A 15,645-nucleotide genomic window follows, 5' to 3' on the forward strand; every position below is an offset into this window, starting at 1 on the left:
AGGGGAGAAGGACTGCTACTGTCCGAAGGATTTAGTACTCTGGCTAAGGGAAATTTTTAAGTCCTCATAATTAAAAATGGGCACATTAGTGAAAGGAAAAGAGGAGGAAAGATAAACTAAGACAAACGGGATCTCCTCTGGTGGAGAGGAGAGGTATTGCTGCCCTGACCACCTTTCCTGCTGCACCCAACAGTTCTTTGTGGGTCTTCATTTTAATTGTTTTGTTTCAAATTGCCATGCATACTCATTCAACAGTAGCAAGCTCCAGGGTTGTGCTGGGGCATCTCTCTTTGAACTGCATAGAGTCTAAACATTGAAATGACAAATTCTGCAATTTGAGTCTTCCATATTGCTCTGTCTTAAAGTCTCTCTTTAAGGGACTGTGCTTTACGTAGAGCTCATCATACATGTGTATTTGTCAGAAAAACTTAGAATCAGGGTAATACTATGACTGTATTCTGACAGCTAAGTATTGAGACTGTATGCCAGAACCTGCTAGAGCCTACTGTTGTAGAAACTGTTAATTGTGCCAGTCCTTTTGAATATAGATGTTTTCCTGAACTCACCAACAATACAATAAGCCACTAAATCTAAGTTTGACCCGCTTGTTATTATTGTGAGCCCTGGGTATGTCAAAGGCTTTTCACCAAGTCAGGATTATTAATCAAACCTGACTCCCTTTTATTGATTAGACCTCAAATGGTTGGGTTATATGCCACCCTGTTTATATCTTGCTATTTAATTTGCAGCCACCCTGCGTGCACTCTATCTAAGTGACAACGATTTTGAAATCCTGCCGCCAGATATTGGGAAGCTCACAAAGTTGCAGATAGTAAGTAATTTATCTAAATTCTTGGAAAATCAATTCACTTTTGCAACGCTTGTAGGAATAGAATCTAGTCAATTTGAGGAGTAGTAGGGTGTGTTTGCAAGAATAGACCACTACACCTGGAACTGTTTCTTGTTTACCAGTTGACACTAGTAAATAAATTGGAAGAATTGAGCATTTAGGAGAAAAGATGAGAGGGGGAGGGGCAGAGGGAGTAAAATTCAGGTTTAGGCTGCTTTATGGTAACCAAAAATTGTTCTGACTACTTTATATTCATTCTTAGCTGAGTCTTAGAGACAATGACCTGATATCACTGCCTAAAGAAATTGGCGAGCTCACTCAGCTTAAGGAACTTCATATCCAGGGAAATCGTCTTACTGTGCTACCCCCAGAACTAGGTAAGATGATGATGATCACTTATTTATTTCAATAATAACCACAATACACCATCTTTTCTCTGAAACTAAATTGATAGTTAAACTCTAGGAAATGCTTCAGTCATTGCTGCTGCTTTTCCTTTCCCCTAAGAAACACTTGCTTTTTCACTCCTACTAGATATGCAGGAGGGTCCAGAAGGTGATGTGGGTTTGATTTTTAGTTATTTATATGTTACCTTTTCCTCATGTATTAATACACTTGACTGCCAGTTTCTATCTGGTCTCTTGCTTTATGTAACATACCATAAATATTGGATCTGCAAAGCTATTCTCATCTCTGGTTGGGTTTTGAGAACATTATTTGGATCAGCCAAAATTTTCTTATGCAAAAATGACAGCAGTGTAAGTGGCTTGTTTTGTGACTGTTTCTGGAAAAAGTTTGATCAACTAGAATAAAATATAGCTCAATTAGAGGAATTTTCTGCTTCTCTGTGTCAGTAGCCTACCTTTCTTAGTGAGCTGACAGCTCTTACACTTAAAACAGTGGAGCTGGTTGGTGTACTTACAATTTATGATATTGGCCACTTAGATATGATTACAGGTGTTTCAATGGATAAGGTAGAGTCTTTCTTTAAAACTTAAGTATTGATTTTGCTGAATTTGTTTTGCAGTATTCCATTTTATGTGAGGGGCATTAACTTAAACAGAAGTTTTGCCTGTTTGCCTCAAGCCACAATTTGACTTCAGATGTTTTTAAAGATTGTTATAAAATATTCTTCTTTGGAAAAGTGCAGCTGCATCAATTCCCTGCTATTACACAGGGCTATATTCCTTGTTTCTTGTTATTGTGGGCTGCTATAGAGAGGCTTCTTTTCCTCTTTTCAAAGAGACTTTTCAAAGGGACTGAAATTGGCATGATAAAGTACAATTATTTGTTGTCATAAGAACTTACTTACTTTACCCATTAGAGAATGTGGCAGCTGTGTGCATGAATGTGACAGTCTTCAATGTATACTTTTTGTTTATAGAGTGCTTTTTTCCTATGAGGTGGGGAAAGATGCTTGTTTTGACTCTTGTTTGTTTACCCACCATGGTTTTCTTGCCTTTCTCAATCTAGCAGACTATAGGATGCTGAGTTTTGGGTGTTAAGTTCTTTCTCCTCAATGATGAAAGTTGCTCTGGTTTTCATAATTTCAGATGGTTATTCTTTGACACAGGTATACTTTCTTTACCTTTTTGTCAACATCCTATTTATTTATAAAGTCCTGCAACAGCAATACATTTCAGAAGCATGTAGTATCTATAAATGTAATTTTATGTAGCTTCCTAAATTACAGCCTTATTTTTTGTCCAGAAAGTGAAAATTAAAGGCTGCATTGAGTCTACCCATCTTCTGTGGCTAATTAAATGTTCTAAACGTGCTGCTGCCATACAAGCATAACAGCAAATTCATTTGAAATGGTTTTACCATCATTTATCCAAACAAAAAGGAAATGTTTGAAACAATTTTTTTTGTTATTTTGCACTGACTTGCAAAACTCAGGAGGGCCAAGGGAAGCATTTCTCCTTTTAGTTAAGATTTGTTGGAATTATAGGACAGTATACAGGAAAGGTACTTGTAACTTTGCCTCACCCTGACCAGGGTGAAGTGCATTGCCACAGCTTAAGTTCCTGTCACCTCCTTTATTACTCAAATGCTGTTCTATAAATTACACATTTTTCTTCACATATTAATTTACCAGTGTTTCATTTGATGGTGTTACCAAAGATCCTCATTCATGATCAGTTGTTGCAATTTCTAGTGCAGTCTGTGCCACATGCAGCACTGGGCTAGCTCAGATTTCATAAATAGCCAAGATTTTGGGGTGCATCACCACAGAACATTACACTGAAGTATAGATTTGTAATTTGTGCCACTTGCAAGCGTATTTACTGTGAAAAGCAATGTCTTTGCTTGTTTATTAAACATCTAGGCAAACATTTGGGGAATGTACTTTAGTAAATGGAGCACCAGACTGAACCTAAGAGAGCTTATTTGAGATCAGGTAGGAACAGGCCACAGGGAAGCCTGAATCTGCTGAACCATTAGAAAAAGTCACTTCATCTCTGCAATCCTGTTCTCCCTTCTGCAAACTAGGGCTATTTAGAGAAGGAAGCCTTTGCAGACAGTTCTGAAGTCTGCCAGTGAAGGGTGGTATGCGAGTGGTACCCTAATGGGCTGCTAATTCCATAGTTGCTATCTGAGACAAAACCATTTTTATCTACTTTCTAAGTTCTCCCTTCTAAATTTTTAAAATGGAATTATAATGTGAGAAGAACTATCCAAATACTTTGTGCTGTTCATGTTGGATAAATAGCTTTTTCAATGAGCAGGTCCTGTTTGCATTAATTGGGAGGTACTGCTTTTCCATTTAAAGTAAACAATCTTTCTTCTTTCATTATCACTTTCATAATTAAAGGTGCTGAAGGCTTTTGTCTGGCTTAGTTTGGACACTGGTGGACAGCAATAAGTCGTTAGATGTTCATTTACCAGGGAGATGGGCACAATATAAACAACCAGAATAAAACAGTGTGTTTGAATGAGGGGAAGGGGGGGAGGACATGAAACTGATTGTTAAAGGTAGTGGAAATAAGAGTATGAGAAAAGGCCACAGATAGGCATTGGGATCACAGTTTTGGAGTGGGGAGATATACCATTAAATAAAACCCTGCAGTCTGCTTCTAATTTCATCTGATGTGATTGAGCGTGGCAAGTGCCAGTAAGAGGGCTGGGGGAGATCAGTATTATCCTCAGTGAGTTTAGCAAAGAAGTATTCTTGCCCAGGAGGAAAAGAGGGGTCTAGAAAACTGCACTGGTGCTCTGGGTGAGGGTGCTCGTCTGTAAGTACAGTACATGTGAGTGATGAACGCAGGAAGTGGTCGGGAGTAGGTGGGTGGAATTTGCAGCTTGTTTTTATCATTTGTCTCTCAAACCCATTCATGAGGAATGGTGGTGGGCAGTCATATATAAACTTTAAAGAAGCGCTGGCATTTTTTTCTCTAGCATTTAAAAGGTTACATGCTGCATTGAGAGACAAATAAATCATGATTCATTGCAACAGAGTTGCAGTCAGTTATATAAATTGCCAAGGAAGCACTAAATCTGTCACTTTGTGTATTCTGACCATTTAACAATGGGAATGGTGTTTGGAAAGAAAGCTGAGTAGAAATAAGAGCCACGTAAAGTGGCAGATGCAATTAGTAAGATCAATGATGGTGTTTTAAGTTCATTGTATGGTCATCTGGGTAGACCCATGTCTGCCACGTAAAGGATTTTTTTTTAGCAGAATCAGGAGATTAAAAGTAGTATATGGTGCAGATTATTCAGAGTTGTAGCTAAATGGTAGTCACCCAGAGAATGAAACTAGCTTATATATAGGTTTGAGGTTTTGATGTAAAAACAAATGGCAGGATTTTTAAAACCCAGACTCTGATCTTGACTGCATTTGTTACTCAGCTGCCAACACTCCTGTGCACACATGGACATGGAGTTCTCTCATGTTTATGTATGTGGGAAGAACAGTCATTTCAAAGGATGCATTTTAATCACTAGCCTCTTTTTTTCTAAAATTGAATCATGAAATCATAGAATGGTCGGGGTTGGAAGGGACCTTTAGAGATCATCTAGTCCAACCCCCCTGCAGAAGCAGGGTCACCTAGATCAGGTCGCACAGGAACATGTCCAGGTGGGTCTTGAAGACCTCCAAGGAAGGAGACTCCACAACCCCTCTGGGCAGCCTGTGCCAGGGCTTCATCACCCTTAAAGTAAAATAGTTTTTTCTTATGTTTAAATGGAACTTTTTGTGTTCCAGCTTCATCCCATCACCCCTTGTCCTGTTGCTAGATGCCATTGAAGAAAGGGATGTCCCAACCTCCTGATACCCACCATTTAGATATTTGTAAATGTTAATAAGATCTCCCCCCAGTCTCCTCCAGACTAAACAGCCCCAGTTTCTGCAGCCTTTCCAAAGGGGGTTGGAAGGGACCTTTAGAGATCATCTAGTCCAACTGTTCTAGTTCATTAAATAGTCCAGCTGTTCTAGTTCATTAAATAATTTCCTCAGGTAAAGGGGAAACTCTGAAAACAATGAAGTTAGGTACATCCTGGAGAAGTGAAAATTCAAGTTCTTTCAAAAAGAAGAAAAAACTTGGAGTAAGTAGCCATGTACCTTTCTAAGGAGGGTGAAACATGTTGTAAATTAAATCTGTGTGTCAGAATGGCTACATAATTCTTTCATCATTTTTTAGTTTCGAACAGCTAAATTACCTTCTGGGGATAAAGGATTGGCTCGAAATAGAAAGTTCAAGGAATCCTGCCAAAAGTCTCAATATTTCCATCATAACGAGACATTTTAGAATTTAGGCTTTTGCAACAATCCTAGAAATTGTGAATTAATATTATATTAGGCAAAGTAGTTGCTGCAGTTGTTTGTTCAAGTTAATATGAATCAAAATAGCAGTTTACTTAGGTAATTATGACAGGCATGTGCAAACATAGAAATCACTTACTTGACAAACAATATTTCTTTTTGAAATGTGCTTGATATGAATGCCAAGCTTATTTCAGTGTAAGTTGTCACTGCATTCTACTTGTGTCACAGCACATACAGGTCTGTGGTGCTTGTTGGAAGCCTGACCAATCCTGAGGCTCTTAGGACACCAGGTCTGAGCACTGAATTGATGCCTTTAAAAATCACCTGTTTCTACTTTTGGAATTAAAGCAAAGATGGTGTAGAGAAGTAAGGAGCTTTAGTGAACTTTGTGGATGAACAAAATAACTTCCTTTCTAGAACTACTGATGTAGCAGTTATTAGTTGATAAATAATATAAAAATAGAGGTAATAAGATAGGTGACAGATGATTTGTGTAAGAAAAGCATCTCTGAAAATTTGTCAGTGTTCTAATTGTGTTTCTTGGTTTTGGCTTATTTTAAGTTAAAACCTGAATAAAACCAACACCACCAAACCCCACCACTTTGTATTTAGTTAGAAACCAGGCTGATTCTACAGAATACTTGATGGGAGTTAAGGTATATGGGAAGAGATGACAACTTTGCAGTTTCATTATACACAGAAAAATGTTTTCTATGGCCCATCATTTAGATTTACACCACAGGCATTCATATTCTTACCTTGCTGTAATTCTTGTCAAACCTCCCAAGATTCAGATTTGATCTTACATTAGATTTTAAAATATGCAAGTCCTACTGCTGCTTCTTAGATGACTACAGTGTGTGTGTGTGTGTAGGCTTTCCTAATGTTGACTGTACTGTGATTATAAGTACTATCAGCATAATAATGATGTTTCTGTCAGCAAATATTTCATCTGTTGGAGCTGTGGTAGGTATGAGTACTGTAATTAGAGCCAATCTCAGCAAACGTATTTGCTGTTAAATTTGGTTCATTTTTTGTGTTTCATAGAAGTGATTTCACTCTTCTGAGTACTTTGCAACTTGAGTTTGAATGAAGCTTCAAAGGTACAGGGCAAAAGCTATACAGTGGAACTTTTTTGAACTCTTATTTTTAAATTAACTGGATTTTGACCTGTCAGGGACCTTTCAAAGAGAGAATGCTGTATTGAATTCCCATGTGACTGAGAATCCCAGAGGAGCTTCTGAGGCTGGAAAAAATGTGCAGTACATTTCAACATAAACTGGGATGCTGATCCTCTAACTTGTAAGACTTCCTATGCCATTAGAACATCTTTGATGTTAAATGACTTTGACATCACGTTAATTCCCTTCTTTCCAGAAACTATCTGCCACATAGGATGTTTCTTGGCTTGATTTTTTTCACTGTGAGGGTGAGGAAGCCCTGGCACAGGCTGCCCAGAGGGGTTGTGGAGGCTCCTTCCTTGGAAGTCTTCAAGACCCACCTGGACATGTTCCTGTGTGACCTGATCTAGGTGAACTTGCTTCTGCAGGGGTGTTGGACTAGATGATCTCTAAAAGTCCCTTCCAACCCCTACCATTCTATGATTCTTTACTGGAAACTCTTAGACTGTTGGTTTTTTCCCCTTGAGTGCTGTATGATTCTTACTCAGAGTGGTGAAGGAAGTGGTGCTTCCAGCACAACATGTCACCTTTCAAAGAAAAATCAATGAAACTTAGCAGTACTTGCAGGTCTTCTAGTAAATGGTGTCTCTTACATTAAGAATGTGAGAGAAATGAATTTAATAGTAATTTGAAATAATTTTAGAAAGAATAGAGGAAACATTTTGAAGTAATTTCTTGGGGTTTTGTCAAAATACTGTTTCTTCTGCTGTTCCCCTTAGCTACCCACACAACAGCATCAGCTGGGCTGGTTGCCTTGGTACCTGATGGATGTGTATAGTGGAGTTTGGCTGTTGAAACAGCATGATTTGTCATGGGGAAGTACAAGCCGTTAGCAGAAGGTTGTTTGGTTGGGAGTGCTTTGTGTGCTGCGTTGAGTAAATTCCTGTTTTCTGGCTTTCATCTGTGAGTGTTAATATTGTTCACTCTTTCTACCAGTTGTCTTGCAAAGGTCAGGTTTGTTGTGTAGAGTGATGGTAGAAATTGCCAGGGCTCTCCCCTTGTTGTTCCCAGAGAGCTGAACGCTTCTCCTGTCACCTGAATATTGAAATGTGAGTTTGCCCACACAGGTTAGGTCTATATTCTGCCTGTACTTCATAGCTGAAATATGGTTTAAGGAAGAAGTTGAGCATTCACCCTTTTTGTTGTCTTTCCCAGGCTTCATCCTCAGTCCTGACACATTCCGGAATGGAAGTTTCCTTGTGTCAGACTCCCCATTATACTTTGGTACAATGATTCTTGCTGACCTTTGCTGTGATGCTGGGATTTCATATAAACATCTCAGAACTACCTTCACTTTGTTTTTAAACTCTTTTCTGTCAAAAGAAATTGAGGTGGGACAGTGCTAGAGCTTTTCCCACAGAATTGTAGTAGCAGTACCTGAGGCAATACCAGTTTGCCCTGCATCACTTCACCTTTATATCAAGGACAGAGAATTAGGGATTTAGTTGCTTTGCTTTTGCTTTACTTCACTGAGATCCTTTTGTGATGAGTTGATGCAAATCAAGTAATGATTCTTGGATCACACAGAGTAATCAGTCTTTATTTAACCTATCAAAAGGAAGAGTGAGAGGAGACTTAGCTGTTGATCCTCATTAACCCCATGAGAAGAAAGCACAGGTCCATCTTTCTCCCTTGTAGATGAGCAGGAGAAGCAGCAGTGTTTGAGATCTAAGGCAGCTCAGTTCAGCACTAAAAGTGCACATTAACAGCCATAAACCATTTGAACATCACTCTGAAATCTCTTTGTTAAACTCTTAAATTACTGAGCTGACACAGAGATCTACTGTTGGATGTATTTGAGTGAACATTCAGGTTGGGGCCTAATCTCTGAACTCTCGTTATTAGAAATTCTTATTTAGGTGCAAGAAGTTGTTAGAATAATGTGTGATGTTACAATACCTACACTCCTGATTTCTGTCCCTGAAAATGATTGTGAAACTGAGGATAGACTTGGACTTGAGTGTTTGGCTTTCAGGTTGCTCATTCAGCCTGCTCTTGCCTGTCTGATGCTCAAGTGAGGCTGCAGACATTCCCAGCTGTGTGGCTGGGAAAGCAATTGGAGGAAGACTTCTAGCTTGCTTCTGTCTGATGGATGCTCAGGAGTGTCAGGTTTATTTGTATGTACTGAATTTGACTTCTTGTTAGTTGAGACTTGAACCTTTTCCCCTCACTATGTAAATCTACCACCAATGCTCTGCTTTGGGAAACTCTGAGGTGCCGGTGACTCCAAGTAATACCCTTAGACCTTCTCCAGTACAAGAACATAGGAATAAGAGCACAAAAGTGGTGCTGGGATCTTTTGGAGGCACTTCAGTCAAGGTTTAGATTTACTAGTTGTTTTCTTTTAATGCATAGAAACTCATCAAGAAGCAAATGTGTATTTTTGACATATGCTATGGAGCTGTGGATTTGTTTACCATACTGAGTATTTCTGTGAATATTTCTGCTGGTTCCAGAAAGATTGAATCACACTTCACTTATGTACAAGAAGTCTTTGCTCTCTGTTGTCTTACTGCTTCTTTATGACTACTGTTTAAAAATATTCTGTTACTAATCCTTCAAAAGTGATAGAGGTCTTCAAAGATGAGGTGATCTTACATGTTTATAGGAACAATATGTTACTGGTACATAGCTTACATGTGCTTAAAATTGGTGTAAAAATCATTTGGTAACACTTTGGCCTAGAAATCAGTACATGGTTTCATTTTTTTTACATAATTTTTAAGATATCATTCACATTAATTGCTTTGGTATCATTTTTGTGACATAATAGTCATATGATATTTCTTCCACCCCCATGCTTCAATCAATCTCCCTCTGGAGATGAAGCACATGACACAAAAGTAATAAAGAATATATCTAAAACAAGCCAGGACAGACACATTTTTACATATCACCTAAGTTTAAATTTAGTGTAGTGGATTGATCCCTTACTTAGTGTTTAATAAAACAGGGTTCAAGGGTATCACAGAATCTATTTATATCTAAATAGAGAAATAAAACTAATTTGATTCCTCCTGTCCTTACATTTGACAGTGAGAGCAGGACCTTTGTGCTGTAAAAGGGGAAAGAACATTTAATTTGCAGTCCTAAGAGGAATGGCTAAAAAGGATGTGTTTACAGCCTGAGGCTTCTCCCTGAGGTCAGTGCAGAGTGGCAGGTGAGTTGGAGGGTATCAACAGGGCACAGGTGTGAAACTCAGCAGTGTACAGGCTGAAATTATTTGCATTGATGTTAACGAAGCTCTGCTAGGGATGAATTTAAACGATTACAAAGAGGCGTAGATCTGGCATTTTACAGCTAGGATCATGTTTCTTATGCTGAATGCCAATGTTCACTTCTCAAATGTCAGAGTTGTTTAATTACTTTATTTCACCTTTTAATTTTTGAAAGTATTTAAAGTGTTGCCAGGAGGCATTTGAGTGGAAAGGACGAGCCAGGTTTTTGTTCCTTCTGTATTCTTTTGTTTGTATTGAAGTAATGCCTATGGACACTAGTTGTACCTTACCATACCTTAAGTACTCATACATTAAACAAAAATTACACATTACATCATACATCACAAGAGGATGAAGGGCTTGTAGATGTGTATTAAAGGGGCTTGCAGGCTAGATCTAACGGGCAGAGGGAGTCTGGGAAGTCAGGAGAATACCCTTGGTCCAAGTGATAGAGTGGCTTTCACTGCCTTTGACATGTTCTGCAAACACGACTGCAGGAGGCAGCATTTTATTTGTTTTTATGAGCTCTTTTCTGACCTTTTGCAGGCAATTAAGCAAAATATGAATGCTCACACAAAGCACTTTTTATTTCAACAGCACTGAAGGAAAATAACAAGAAACATTAACTATCGTGTTTTAGGTCAAATGCAGGATAGGCTTCTTGAGGGAGGGACAGGAAAACTGAAGCTGCCTTTTCCCTTTAACATCACTCAGGATGGGTTGTGCCCACCACCATACAAGATTTCCTTTCTGTCCATCCATAGGAGCTCTGAGTTTAGCTGATGATAAATGTTATTTTTAGTCAATAGATGGTGTAAGTTAGAATATATTTTAAAAAGGCATTCTTTCATTTTTGTCCTTGACTTTTCAAGGGTTTGTTTTGGTATAGATCTGTTTACTATACCAGTAGCTTCCAGGTAGCAACTCACAGGGGGTTTGGGCAGCAGAGGCTTTTCAGGTGTAAGGTGGGTTAAGCACAGAAGTTCAGTCACACTGATCCATTACAACTTAACGTTTCAGGATCATCTTCAGATACAATTAGTGCTGAGATGGAAAAAAAATGACCAAGGTCAGGTATTTCTAAGACCACACAGCTGGCTTCTTTTAAAAAGCTTTTGGTCATTCTGTGCAGGTCATCCACAGCAGTCAACTGTTAGACCTTTATCTCTGCTCTTCTATTTTCTGAACTCTTCTCTTTTCAGTGTCTGCTCTCGGGTAGCATCATACGTCCACTTTGCCTTCTTCCCACTTGGAAATCTCTGTTGGCTCAAGACAGAAAGCTTTTTAACAAAAGTATCTCTCAGGCTTAGAATTGGAAGATTTTTTAAAGCATGTTAGACCTGGGCTCTGGGATGTATAATTTTGATTATTTGTTTATAAGAGTAATGTTCAAAGATTATTTGAAAACAACTTCTGTGAGGTAGGAAAGGGGCTGTGCTGAATAGTTTTAAAGATACCCTCCTCTTCCTCTCTTACTGGAGGCACATGACCATGAAGCATTTCAGTGGAGTTGATATCTTTCAGCATGGCAAAATAGCGAGAACCTTAGGTCTGTTATGAAGATTTTAGTCTACTAATTGTGGCAAATATTAGAGATGACAAATATTTTTAATAGGCTGATGTGCATGGAAAGAACAAACCAGCAATGACCAATGCAGTCTCCAGCCCTAATATATTTTGTGGCTGTATTTTCAGTACTGGAGTTTTACTAGAGGCAATTTTGTATTTTGCTTACTAAAAATATCCGAGGGATTTGATGTGATCTGTGTAGCAGAACAGTGTATAAATTTCCTAAAGGCCTGGGGATAGTGTTCTGCTGATGCTGCTGTTAGGCAATATGCATAAAGGCGCATCTGCCATAGCTTTTTCCCTGCCCCATGGCTCTAGTGCTGCAGGGATGGAATAACAGCATTTCTTAGCACAGCACTGACTTAAAAAACACCTAGGCAAGGAGACTGTTGGGGGAGGGGGCAAGTTCACATCTGTGAGGGATGTTCAGTTTCATAACTCTCCTGCAGTGAGCCTAGTACCAGAGCCATTGCTGCAGATGGATTTGATCACTTCATCCATGCTGCTGGGTTTGTCCTGGTGCACTGGGGCAGAAGAGTTCACGCAGGGCTCCTGTGTGCTTGCTTACTTCAGCATGTACTGTTCCTGAGATGCTCCTGAGACTTTGGCCTTTTGCTTGGGGCTCCTGGATGTCCCACAACTGGAGCACAATTAGGTGAGCCCTTGATTCACAGATGATTTAGCTGTAAGCACAGAAAGGACACCAGGATATGACCCCAAGCAATGTACCATGATGCAGGAGTGACACCCTTCCATCCTGTCTCAGGTGCAGTTATATGGCTTCTTTGTTCTCAGATGGCTTGTCTTGTGGCAGGGCTTTTAAAATCTGCTTTCTCCCTAGTGCTGATAAAGTGAAACAAGCTCTCTGACTTACTATCCTGATTTTCTGCCCATTTCTGTCCATTTCTAGATGGAAATTTTGGCATCAAACACAAGGAGTTTAAAGGTTTCAGTGAGGCAGCCTTCCTTTACTCCTGTGCAGAGGAGCACCCGCTTTCTGCCTGGTGTTCACCATGAGGACAGATGGTTTGTTCCTTTCCACACTATAACACTTGATTAAATTCTTCCATTAAAACCTGAGGCTGTGAATTGGCAGCTGACCTCTTGCTCCAGCTGTAGGCAGCCCGTGGGATTGGCTGCTAGGCCAGCTGCTGCCAGCAGAGCTCCCTGAGCAGGGAGCATGTGGATTTCAATGTGGATGCTGCACTTTTGGGTGCCCCAATTTCCTCTGTAATTAGATTAATTGTATCATTAGGATGTCTGCCTGCCTCTTACCTCTGAATGTAAAAAGTAATATCTGTACCTTCCCCCAGAGTGTTTTGGGGAAAAACAGAAGATGGAGAAAAATGAAGCGATTCCTTTGGAATGGGGACCTAGAGTTCATTTTGCTTGAGCAGTCCTCTTCTTGCTGTAAGATTTCGTTGGCTTTAGCAGAATAGTATTTATTTCAATTAATTACACTTAAATGGGCCATGTGGTATTTGGAATGGAAGCAGGCACACTGTGCTGCAGGGATGGGAACATACGGCAGCGTTCTCTGGGCGGATTTCTAACACAGCTCGGGAGGAGAGGATTCAGTGGAGGCCCTGGCTATTCAAATGTTGGGAATGTGGGATCTGTTCCTGTAAGCAGCATTGAATTTGACCCACGATGGGCCTAAATTTACCTCCCCAAATGGTAACTATTTTTATTAGTTGTATGCAGATTGATGATTTTACCTTGGTGTGGTACTTGCAGAGCTGTAATTACAAGTGAGTGTTTACAGCACTGGTGGTTTTGGAGTGCATGTATGTGTTTTGTTGCAGGTAATAAAATGGAAAATCAAATTTGCAATTGCAAAGCAAGCCCTTGAGTGACACATGATCTTCAAAGCAGCACTGGTCAGAGGGTTGCTGCTAATCACAGTGCTGGATGGCTTCACTGGCAGCCTGTGCTCGAAAGCTGAGCAGCCAACAGCGGGAGCCTGTGCCTTCAGCCAGCATAGATTTAGACAAACCAGTTTCTAGCTTATTAGGTCCTCTTTGTCACAGTACTTAATCCTGCTTCTTGATCCTTGTTAGAACAGGGCTGCCGAGTCCCTTAATAAAGGAGATGGGTGCAAGGCTCCTAACGAGGCGCACTGAAGCGTGAGGCAGAGGGGTGAAATGTTCCCTGCCTGTTGTTATTTCAAAAGAACAGGCCTCAGACAGCTGACAGATGAGCTTGCTAAGGTAATGGTAACTTGTTGATAGGCTGATATGAGATGCATGACATCTTTTCACATGGTATAATGGTCTGTCTCTAATTGTGTTAACCCTTCTTATGGAGAAATGCACATCAAGGATTAGCTGTAATGTAGAACGCGCAGCCAAAATGGCCAGCAAGCACAGAGCTTGCAGCAGCTCCTGTGGCATGCCTGTGTGTTCATGCAGCTTATATGAGTGCCTTTAATTTTGAAAAGTTAGCACATCAGGTTGATTTCACATTTTCCTGATGTTTTGGCTCAGTCTTCAAGACCTTGTAATTTTTCTGTCGTTTCCCATAGTTAAAGATGTTTTCCATTATTGTTACTTTGGAAATTCACAATGAATGTAAAATGTAGCACGAGCTTCATAATTTAAAGAATACAGAAAAATATTTCAATGGCCAAACCATCTTGTAAAATGCTTTGCAAGGCTAAGCTTCAGCAGAGTAAGCTCCTACCACAGCATCATTCTCCTTTCATTCCCATAAGCCATGGTAGAGAGGACCCAACACCTATGCACTATTAAGCCCTGCTTAAAAGTAATTTGATGAAGAAATCTGAATTCAATCCTGCTCTGCAAAATGTATCAACACTGAAATGAACAGGGTAGAACTGCACCATCATAGTGGAAACTACTGTGTCCCCCTATTTCTCTCTGCTGTTAGATTGTATTATGGTTGTTCTCTCCAAAAAGAAAGAAAAGTTTTCTATTCCCAGCAAGGTATTTCTTTCCAATTCTGCATATTTCAGGGTTTTTTATGTGTATGCTGTTTTGTTTCATCTCTTTCAGGTAATTTGGATTTGACTGGTCAAAAGCAAGTCTTCAAAGCAGAGAACAATCCTTGGGTTACCCCTATTGCTGATCAGTTCCAGCTGGGAGTATCTCATGTCTTTGAATACATTCGTTCAGAAACATATAAATAGTAAGTATTCTACGTGTCTTCTGTACTGCAGCTATGTTTGGTTTGGTTTTCCTCTAGTGTATCTGGCAAAGTGTTACCAGCTGCACTCTTCCTTTATAATCCGTGCTGTAGGTTGATATTCGGGGCAGATATGCAAACCTGTACATTTTTATCAAGGACTTTTGCTGACAAGAAGGTACATGTGATCCAAACATGTTAGGAAAGCATAAAGACTGTTTGATATTGTCCTGCATTTGTTGTTCATCTCTGAGAGCTATTAACTAACATGAGAGATGCAAACCAGCAAGCATTACAAGCCTTTGAGAAGTACTAATTTTAATCATGTACAGTAATTTTTAATAGATTTAAACAGATATTTGTTAATGTTTTTAGAGGCAAGTTGTGATGTTTTGAAAGAGATGTCCAGAATTCAAACCTGTTTTGATGTGGACTGGTTTACAAAAGTCCACAGCCCTGATAAGTCAAATACACTAGTGCTTTCGTTCAGTGGTGTGACTGGGAAAAAAACCACATCACACTGGGACTTCTCTGTTGTAATTCAGAATTCTGTGTACAAATACTACACATTTGTTCAGGAAATAATATTGTTAATGAAACAATGTCTTTAGTCATTTAGTGAATGTCAATATTTCTTTCAGTAAAAGTTTCCATGGTACCAGTCTGTGGTAAAACTTTAGACAGGAAGTTATTTTTGTGTCTGACAACAACCTTGATGCTGTCTTCCTAGAAGCGAGCAGTAGATAATACAACACACAGCACAACCTCTAGGTTGGAAAGTTAGTTTTTGCATCTCCTCTTTAAAAATATTTTTTGATTCATTTAGAAGCTTTTATGACTGTTTTTTTATGTAGTTGCTCTCTTAATTCAGTTACCAAAGGAGACTAGGAGACTATTCACAAGTTCGACCTCATT

The 15,645-nt window shown here is 39.4% G+C and overlaps 1 protein-coding gene across 1 annotated transcript in view; it reads left to right on the plus strand.

Annotated features, from left to right (window-relative positions):
• RSU1 (Ras suppressor protein 1) overlaps positions 1-15,645 on the plus strand; it is a 102,755-nt gene that overhangs the window by 27,880 nt on the left and 59,230 nt on the right. The window contains exons 6-8 of the mRNA XM_061996679.1: positions 750-832; positions 1,113-1,227; positions 14,601-14,733. Of these exons, the coding sequence (XP_061852663.1) occupies positions 750-832; positions 1,113-1,227; positions 14,601-14,733 (331 nt within the window). The remainder of the gene's footprint in view (positions 1-749; positions 833-1,112; positions 1,228-14,600; positions 14,734-15,645) is intronic.

This window comes from Colius striatus, chromosome 5 (assembly GCF_028858725.1).
Source record: "Colius striatus isolate bColStr4 chromosome 5, bColStr4.1.hap1, whole genome shotgun sequence".
Lineage (NCBI taxonomy): Eukaryota > Metazoa > Chordata > Aves > Coliiformes > Coliidae > Colius > Colius striatus.